Source organism: Belonocnema kinseyi, chromosome 9 (genome assembly GCF_010883055.1).
Source record: "Belonocnema kinseyi isolate 2016_QV_RU_SX_M_011 chromosome 9, B_treatae_v1, whole genome shotgun sequence".
Classification (NCBI taxonomy): Eukaryota; Metazoa; Arthropoda; class Insecta; order Hymenoptera; family Cynipidae; genus Belonocnema; species Belonocnema kinseyi.
The window spans coordinates 23,077,024-23,087,468 of NC_046665.1; the positions used below are offsets into that span (position 1 = coordinate 23,077,024).

Below are 10,445 nucleotides of genomic sequence, written 5' to 3' on the forward strand. Positions count from 1 at the left end.
CGTGCATAATTTCAGAATTTTCACCGCATAATCACCGCATAAAAGACTCGAATTTTGGCGCATAATTCGGCATTCTCGAATGCATAAAGTTCACATCCCTACCTATCCTCTTCTTAATACTTCTTTTTTTCTCATTTGTGTTATTTTTGTATACAATCTGTTAATGTAAAAAAGTAAAATGTCATCAATTAGGCTTGCAGCCAAGCTTCTTCTGAGATTAGAAAAAATAAAGTTCAATACAGAAAAAAATCTTTAGACGAAGATAGCGACAACATAACTACAATTAAGCTTTTCTCTTTAAGAACAACTTCAGTCGGAAAACTGCAAACAGAGAAAATGCAAAAAGAAAAATAAATTCTTTAGTCTAAGCTGTAATGAGTAAATGTGATATGGGTTTTCATTTTTTTCCGAATAATGTTATCACTAGATACAGTGTGGCGAAAATAAAAGCTACTCATTCCAAAACGTTTTAATAAACAATGACGGGAAATGAGTTATAAATTCATGATGGGGAATTTAATTGATCCTCTTGTATTAAATAATTTGGTGTTTCTTTACATGGGCTTTAGGGTCCTGTAATAAAGAAACTGTGTTTTTGAATCAGACGTTTCGAATCACGTGGGAGTCCTCTTCAGTGATTTATTTCTAAAAAACAAAAATTTACATTTTATGTAATATGCTTTCGACACAACGTCAGTGACGAAAAAAAATTTATAAATGAAATTCTAATTCTGTATCTTTTTGCTGTATAATTTTCTTGTTTTATTGGTTTATAATACAATATGTTTTCTAATATTATAAAATTAAAAATATACAATGAAATCTAATTATTTGTGAATAATTGCAAATAATTCACAATAAATGATCAAAGAATTATTTAAAGAAATATGTAATGTAAAAAAGATCACGAATAGTTTACATACTATTTATATAATAGCTTTTGGTGATCGTAATTTCTCTAATTTCATTAGTTACCCCCCCCCCTTTTATTAATAAGCAATAAAAATATATTTCTATATGATTACTAACCTTAGCAATTGTGTAAGAAAATCATCACATCACTATTGCACTAATACCATTCTTTGCCGAACACTGTAAATAAATTTAATTTAATTTTCCCTCGTTTTCTTGACAAACACTTCTTTTGTGAATAAAGTCCCTAGTTTCTCGTGTCAATGTTGGAAAACGACTGATTTTTGGAAGTCTACGAGTATTATGTGCACCGGGCCATGCGGTTTAAAGTTTTAGTGTAAGAATTGTATATTAGGGCTCAGAGTACAGTGAAATTTAAAGCGAAGGTCGTAAATTTGAAATCGGAGACTTTCCTGTATTTTAATTTTAAATTCTTGTTACTGAAGGGTACTGATTTATTTCTTTTGTTAATTTTAAAATGTTTTGTGGTTGTGAGATTTTTATTTTTTGAAATAAAGCCTCATAAACGAAGAAAGTTTTTTAATGTCTGTTCTTTGATTGATAGTATTGGGTTAGCTTGCAATATGAATCTTCTCTTGTAACATGCGTTTCCTCTAATTAACAGGTTGGTCAATGATTTTAGTCTGTTGAAAATTAAAGCTGTGATCTTCGTACCAGGAATGTTTAGATAATGCGGTCCATTTTGAAGGTGGTTTCTAAACGTCTTTTGTGTGTTCCTGGATTCTGAATTCAATAGGACGTTTTGTTGAGCCAATGTAGAAGGTGTCACACCCGGAACAAGGAATTTTGTAAACTACGATTTTACTGTCAAGTGCAGGGATGGGATATTTTCTTGATTTGAAAATGCATAATAAATCATTCACATTACGGAAGGCCGGTTTTACATCGAAAGGTTTTAGAATGCCTGACCATTTTTCCGAAAGTCTGTATGTATGGTAGAGATGTATGTATATTTCATTGGTAGTAGAGAGGTCACTGATTGATTTCGGTCGGTCGTGTCGGTGTTACTCCCAGTGTGTGCGTGTATGCAGAGGCATGGCTAGTCGAGGGTTGATGGGTTTGAATGTTTGGTTTGAGCTTTTTTCTGCGATTGTATTTAAGCGTTGTTTTATTACCCTGTTAATCATTTAAAGGGGGTAACTATTAGTTATTAAGATTGTTTTAATTTTTTGGGGTTTTATGGGAATGGAAATCTTTGCGAGAAAGAATGGTAATACTGTCTACAAGGTTGCTGATAACATTAAATTTATATTTCATTGGGTAATGTGGAAAAATCGAGAACTCTATCTGAGCTTGTAGGTTTTGTGTACCAGTTGGTTTTTAAAATTTCACCATCGCGAATGAGAATGAACTCCACGTCTAGAAAATTAATTTGACTGTTAATTTCTTACTTGAGGGTGAATTTCAGTTTTTTATTGTAATTGTTGAAAATATTTAGAATAGTATCAACTTAGTTTGCTGGTACTGCGGTTTTGATATCATCTACATAGCGAAAATAGAATGGAAGTTTGAATGGAAGTTTTGCAAAGCATTCTTTTTCTAGATTGTCCATTACGATACCTTCAACAATAGGGGAGAGGGGAGACTTTATAGGAAAGTCTGATTTCTTTTTGTAAACAAAGAAACTACGTCAAGTGAAATGACCATAAAAACTTTTGAGGGATTTCAATATTTTTAAGGCGTTGAAAAAATTCGAAACTATTTTTTACAGGAGAATTAGGACGGGTTATGCTGTCAGAGATTTATTTTTACCAAGATACTTTGTTAGGTTGTAAGCTGGACTGTCATTCGTGGATACTAGAAGTTTAAGATTATCGTTAGGCTTATAAATGTTTGGTAACCCGTAACATCTGGCAGGAATTTTATTTGAGATTTTTAATTGTTTTGGCAGTGTCTTTAATGGGATCATGATCTAATGGTTGATACGTGCTTTTATCTAATAGCATTGTAAGGAGTTTGATATCATAATCGGTCTGTTGCATAGCCCTTGTGGCATTCCCTTTATCCGCTTTAGTAAATAAAATATTTGGATTGTCTTTTAAGAACCTCCTAGAGATTGCTACATCTCGCTGTAGTTGTTTTTTAACTTTATTTAAAGGTTTTCTAAAATTGTTTTTTTGTAACAAAATTCTTGATGCAGCTTACAAATTTTAATCTTGGTGGATTTCTAATGTCTTCTGGTATGTGATGTATATTAGACTTGAAGTCAGCAATGCAATTTTTAATAGGCAATTGATTATTTGATAAACGTAATCCGAAATTTTTTTCCAAGGCTAACGGTATTTTTAACGAATCCAGGTATTTCGATATCAGTTGTATTGACAAACCATTTATCGTTTAGAACATTATTTTGAAATATAATTGTGTCTATAGAAAAAGAACTATTTTTCTGAATATTATTTTCACTGATGAGATGTTGAAACTTGGTTTTACAATTATTTTTGTGAACCTGAAAAATTGATTGTATTTTTCTTAATTCTAATTCAAAGAAATTTTATAAACATTTGAAGGTAATACGTGTTTGACTTTTGCTTCTAGAGTGCTTATTTCCCTCTGCCTAATACGCTCGGAAACGCAAATAACAATTATTAGTAATTTGATCGTCACTATCTTGTGTCGTTGTGTTTTAGAACTATATCTTTAGAATATGTTGTCGTTGTCATACTAAATTGAAGTGAAAGTTTGGAAGTTATGATGTTTTGCGTCTCCGAGCATATTTTGCAGAGAAAAATAAGCACATTTGGAGGAAAAACTCAATCACGTATTACCTTAAAATGTTCATGAAAAGTGTTTTGAGTTAGAATCAAGAAAAATACAAACAATTTTTCAGGTTCACAAAAATAATTGTAAATCCATGTTTCAAAATCTCATCAGTGAAAATAATATTCAGGAAAAGAGTTCTTTTTCTATACACACAATTAATTTTCAAAATGATGTTCTAAACAAAAAGTAGTTTATCAATACAACTGATATCGAAATACTTCAAGTCTAATCTACATTACATACCAGAAGACAGTGGAAATCCAGCCAGATTAAAATTTGTGAACAGCTTCAACAATTTTTTACAACAAAACAATCCCAAAAACCCCCTTTAAACGAATTTCAAAAACAATTGCAACGAGATGTAGCAGTCTCTAGGAGGTTCTTAAAAGACAATCCAAATATTTTATGTACCAAAGCAGATAAAGGGAATACCACAGTGGCTATGCACCAGACTGATTATGATAACAAACTCCTTACAATGCTATCATATAAAAAAAAGTATCAACCATTTGATCATGATCCCACTAAAGATATTGAAAAAAGGAGTAAATAATGTAGTTATAGAAAGGGTCACAAAAAATAAATTAACGAAAGCACTGAAAAATAATTAGAAGTCTCTAATTGCAGTCCTGCCAGATGTTACGGGTTACCAAAAATTCATAAGCCTAACGTTCCTCTTAGACTTATAGTATCCACGAATGACAGTCGAGCTTACAACATAGCAAAGTATCTTGCTAAAAAAATTTGTGATAGCATAACGCCTCCTACTTCTTGTGTAAAAAATAGTCTTGAATTGCTTCACGCATTAAAAATCTTAAAATCCCTAAAGGTTTTTTGGTAATTTCATTTGACGTAGTTTCTTTGTTGGTAATCGTTCAAATTGGGTTAGCACATGAAGTCAGTAAAAAAACGTTACGATGAAATTAAAACCAAAACGCACTTATATATACCAGCTCAGATTGAGTTCTCAATTGTTTCACATCACCCAATGAAATATAAAATTAATGTTATCAGCATCCTTGTAGACAGGAATACCATTTTTTCTCACAAGGATTTTCATTCTCATAATATCTAAAGAATTAAAACAATCTTAATAACAAATAGTTACCACCTTTAAATGATTAACAGGGCAATAAAACAACGCTTAAATACAATCGCACAGAAAAACTCTCACACAAACATTCAAACATATCAACCCTCGACTAGCCATTCCTCTGCATACACGCACACACTAACGAGTAACACCGACACGACCGATCCAAATCAGCCTGTAACCTCACTACTACCAACGAAATATACATATATCCGTACCATACATACAGAGACTTTTGGAAAAATGGTCAGTTATTCTGAAACCTTTCGACATAAAACCGGCCTTCCGTAATGTGAATGACTTATCATGAATTTTTAAATAAAAAAAAAAGATCCCATCCCTACACTTGACAGTAAAAATGTAGTTTACAAAGTTCCTTGTTTTGCTTGTGACTCTTGTACAACAAAACGTCCTTTTAAATTCAGACTCCACGAATACACAAAAGTCCTTTACGAAATCATTGGCAAAACTGTTAATTACAGGAAACGCATGTTACTAGAAATGATTCACATTGCAAGCAAACTCAATACTATCAATCAAAGAACAGACATTCAAAAAATTTCTTCCTTTTATAAGGCTTTATTTCAGAAGAAATAAAAAATCTCACAACCACAAAACATTTCAAAATTCACAAAATCAATAAATCCGTACGCCTCAGTAAGATAAATTTTAAATGAAAATATAGGAAAGTCTCCTATTTCAAATTTACGGCCTACCCTTTACATGTCAGTACACTCTGAGCTCTTATATGCACTTCTGCCACTAAAAGTTCAAACCGCATGGACCTATTCACATAATGCCCTTAGACTTCTAAAAATCAGTGGTTTTCCAACGCTGGCAACAGAAATTTGATACAAGTCGGGTTTGTGGGTTTTAATGTGTCCCGACTTGATTTAAAACATTGCTGAGAATGTTGAGCTGCAAGCTGGTTCTTAAGGGAACCGTCGCTGACAGTGGTGAGAGCTGGTTCGAGAGGATCCGTAATTCGATGAAGGGAGTCGGCCTAAGAGAATCGTAGCTCGTGTTGCTGAGGATCTCGATGATATGAGCCGGTTCCGAGGAGAAACCGAAGCCCTGCTACTAGAACGGCGTGAGGGACTGCTCTTACCACGACGGCCGAGGGCCCGCTGACCACTGAAGGAGGTAGGGAGATCCACCTGACTTAGAAGCCAAGGTCGTCATCCTCCTCCTGTCACAGTCGCTTGGAACGGGAGGGGGTAAAAGGAGCGGCGGAAGCCGGGCGAGCTTCCTGGGTGTCGTAACGCCCGGAATGATCCCAGCGGCCCGGCGCCGAGCAAGGAGACAAGGAAATGAGAGGTCCAGGAAGGGGTTCAGCTCGTTTCCAGACATAAAGCGTGGTATAGGAAAAGAATTGTAGAGAACTGGTTTGCGTGGAGAAAGAGAGAGAGAGAGAGAGAGATTTACCGAGCTGCCCGCAAGCTTACCGACTTCAGAAAGAAGATAAATGAGAGAGGTTTGCGGAGCTGCCTACGAACTTACCGACCTCAGAGAGAGAAGAGCGAGAGAGAGAGAGAGAGCAGACCGCCACTAGGAAGAAGAGAGAGAGAGAGGAGAGTTTAAAGAATACTCTGGAATTGATTTCAATTTTGTTTTACTCAAGCTCGAAAAAAGTGTTACAGGACCGGTGACTTCGAGAGGAGGATGAGTCCTGTCGATGGTCGGAGGTGGAGGGGAATCGCTGCCGCCTCGTACGTCCCCTTTTCTCGCCGAATGTTTCGCGCACCGCTGACTGCACTTTTTAAACGTGCAGTATCTTACATTTGAGAATTAGATTTATAAAATTGGAAAACAATGTCGAAAATATTACAAATAAAAAAAAACAGAGAAATTGGTAGGTGAAGAAAATATAAAAAAAAAACAAAATTACGAGGTAAAATAACTTAAAAGTAGAATAGAGTCGGACGGAAAAGAACAAAAACAAAACATGTTAGGTTTAAACAAAAATTACAAGATACAAAAATCAAATTTCGACAAAAGAACTCACGAAACGGAAGGATTAAGATAGAATGGGTTAATATCGTAATTCATGAAGAATAAAACGAAAATGAAACTAATAATAATATTTTAAAAATTAAAAGAGAACGAGCGGAATAAAAATGAGAACGAAACTAATAATAAAAATAAGTAGAATATTTACAGAATAAAGATGAGAACGAAAATAATAAAAACAAGTAAAATAGTTACAAAGAATAAAAAAAAGAACGAAATAAAATGAGAACTACAATATAACATTTAAAAAACAAAATACGAATTAAACTAATATTAAATATTCATTTCCTACTTCCTAGGTTTTAAAATAAAATTCATTAAAACTCAAAAGTTGCTTGCCACTGGCCGCTACCCTAGGGGGGAGAAGAGAGTTTAGAGAGAGAGAGGGACAGGTGAGAAGGCAAGCACACAACTCTCTTCTCATCTCGAGTATTATGATTCAGAGGGAAAGCGAGCTCGTCAATATACCATTAGGAAGCAATTTAACCTGAAAGGTTTTCCCAGATCGGGTTTGTTTAGTAAACACGAGCGGGGAATCATTCGTGGCAAATTGCTTTCCTAATGGTTCTCAATTATGGGACCTAGTGGACTATATCAAACTAGAGACTTTGGTTACAAAAGATGTGTTTGTTAAGAAACCGAGGGAAAATCAAATTGATCTACAATGTTCGGCAACGAATGTTATTAGTGCAATAGTGGTGTGATGATCTTCTTACACAATTGCTAAGGTTAGTAATCATATAGAAATATATGTTTATGTTTAATTAATAAAAAGGATGAAAAAACTGGTGAGATTAGAGAAATCACGGATAACCAACAGCTATTTTATAAACCAGTATTCGAACTATTGGTGATATTTTTTACATTAATTAATTCTTTAACTAATTCTTACATGTTTTATTGTGAATTATTTGCAATTATTAACAAATAATTATATTTCACTATATATTTTTATTTTTATAATATTAGAAAACTTATTGTATTTCAAACAAACAAAAAAGCAAAACAATTATACAGCAAAAAGATACACAATTAGAATTTAATTGATAAATTTTTTTTTTCGTCACTGACATTGTATCGAAATCATATTACTTAAAATGAAAATTTTGACTTTGTTTAGAAATAAATCTCTGTCGAGGACTTCCACATGAGTCGAAACGTCTGATTAAAAAACAAAGTTTTTTGATTACTGGACCCTAAAGCCCATTTAAAAAACACCAACTTATTTAATGAGTTATACGTTTTTCGCAAAGAAAACATAGTAGACTATTGTTATTAGAGTCCTAGACCCCAGCGAAGATCACAATAAAATTTAAGGTAAAGGTACTTCGAGATAATAACTCAGATAAAAATCGCACGTTTTATGCACGAGTTCTAAAAATATTTTCTTTAATTGTTCTTAGAATGAATTAGCCTACTTAAACTAAATTTTATTAGCTCTTCATTAGTACACAAAATTGATTGTTACGTTGGATTTAAATGATCCTTTGGATTATTTATAGACGGGCGGGGCGACTACAGGGACACCTCCTAAGATTCGAGTTATACAATTCATTGTGACCAAATAGGTTCTTCTTTTTATTGAAAACCTATTATTTTAATGATATTTACCCTAAATAATTTAAAGAATTAATTTCAGGGCGATTACATTTGGATCGAACCTATCTCAGGAAGGGAATTTGATGTCGCCATTGGAGCCCGTGTAGTATCTGCAGAAGGCAGACGGATTCAAGTAAAAGACGACGACAATAAGGTAATATATTCAAATCGTTAATACATTTATAACAAGTTTTCAAGTTTGAGAGGGTATGCTAAGCTGACAGAACACTATTGAAGTATAAAGATGTAACATATTTCATAATTTAGGACTCATTTAGGGCTAATTTGCTTCACTATTCTTAAATTTAGGACTACATTTTTTCCGAAAAAAATAGTGATTGCGCTAGATTAACAGGATTTATTAGAGTAATAAAAAGGCATGTAAGATTCTATCCATAATTTCGAATATTTTCCTCTGATTTCTTGCATATTTCATCTAAATATCACTCACTCGGCTTGAATGATGCCGGTTTTTGAGTAAAATGTTTATATATTGTTAAATAATCAAATTGGAGAGAACAATAGAGAAAATTTTCAGTGACCATCAGTGTAGCCGTGTGTGGATTCTCGCATCACTCTCCATCGACCCTCGTAAAACTTACCAGGCAGACTCCCTCGAGCGCATTGAATTGCCCGTAAATAATGTCCATTTTATTGTTATGAGATGCAGACGAAATTTATATCACTTGCTGAAATACTCGAAAGGACACAGAAGAGATTTTTGACGTATTTGGTGTTTATGAAGGAGGATATTTATCCTGAAAGGGGTAGCTTATAACTTATACTTTATACACCATTTAATATAATTCCTTTGGAGGGTAGAAGATCACTCTACTACTTACAACTGGTGTTACAAATACTACAAGGTAAAATGAACTGTCGATTTCTAGTTAGTAGACTTTATTTTCGAGTACCTCAGTCTCATACAAGATCTCAAGAGCCTTTCTATGTTGAACTAATAAGGCAGGTAATGCATATAATTCTCCAGCACAGGATATATGTTGGTTGATGAATGATTTGTGCTACACTCACACTGTGCTCAGAGTCTTTGAACTTTAAGAGTGATGTGAAGGCACGTAATACCAAATTTTAATTTTAAGGGTTGATTTCCTATGCACAATTTCAGATATATTTAAGGTTTCTTAAATAACATGTTCTCGAATGTGGGAAACTATCAATAATTTGTAAACCTAAAGCCATACCCGCGCCGGCAGCGGGTGCTAATCTGAAAAACTGCACCCGATCCCAACGAAATCGCGGTAGAATTTCAGTCATAATCACGTATCACGTTCGTAAAATAGATGGTTCCAGTCGTGACGGAATCATTACGATGTTCCGACAAAGACCCGGGTGCTTTAAGGACACGGAGTGACCCAAGGACGACCGCATTCTGCATTTTCTCTGCAAGTATTTTAGCATATTGTTTCATCTCAGGGGTTCTTTTAAGGCTATTAACTAGTGAAAGCTTGGAACCTCCAAGAGCACTCATTATAAGGTCGATTAGTTTAGCAGAATATTCCGGGTACAATTGTCGCAACTCCCTTAAAAGGTCTCTATACTTCTCTTTCTGTTCATTCTCCTTGACTACGACCTTTTTTTCAGCTGGTGACGAAAATTCGAAAACGAACATGGTTCGCTTCTTGAAGTCAAGAAGAACTATGTCAGGCCTCGAGTGTGCAACAAGAACAATTTTCGAGAATATAAAGTTCCAGTATAATATAAAGTTCTTCCCATTCTGGGCACAGTATATGGAGTCGCAAATGGAAGGATCCTCTTCTTAAAATGGTCAGGAAGCACGAAGAAGTGTGCAAAACTTCTGTGAACATGTGAAGGAACAGTCAATGTCGTGTGAGCTAAATTTTGCTTTCCTTGAATCACCCGGATTGAAGTTTGACTCTAGACTTCTCTTAGCATCAGATAGTACGTGTATTCTCTCAACAAGATGCTGCCTGATGGTCAGCAGTTTTGACTTGTTAAGTGTGTGATAATGGGTCCAGAGTTCGCGTGCGAACTTTCGAACCTTGCCGGTAAAACTCCTGCCAGATGT

General features: G+C 34.3%; 1 protein-coding gene across 1 annotated transcript in view; it reads left to right on the forward strand.

Moving 5' to 3' along the window:
- Positions 1-10,445, forward strand: part of LOC117180442 (myosin-VIIa) — a 414,863-nt gene that overhangs the window by 153,379 nt on the left and 251,039 nt on the right. Inside the window, exon 3 of the mRNA XM_033372940.1 lies at positions 8,439-8,552. Within this exon, the coding sequence (XP_033228831.1) occupies positions 8,439-8,552 (114 nt within the window). The remainder of the gene's footprint in view (positions 1-8,438; positions 8,553-10,445) is intronic.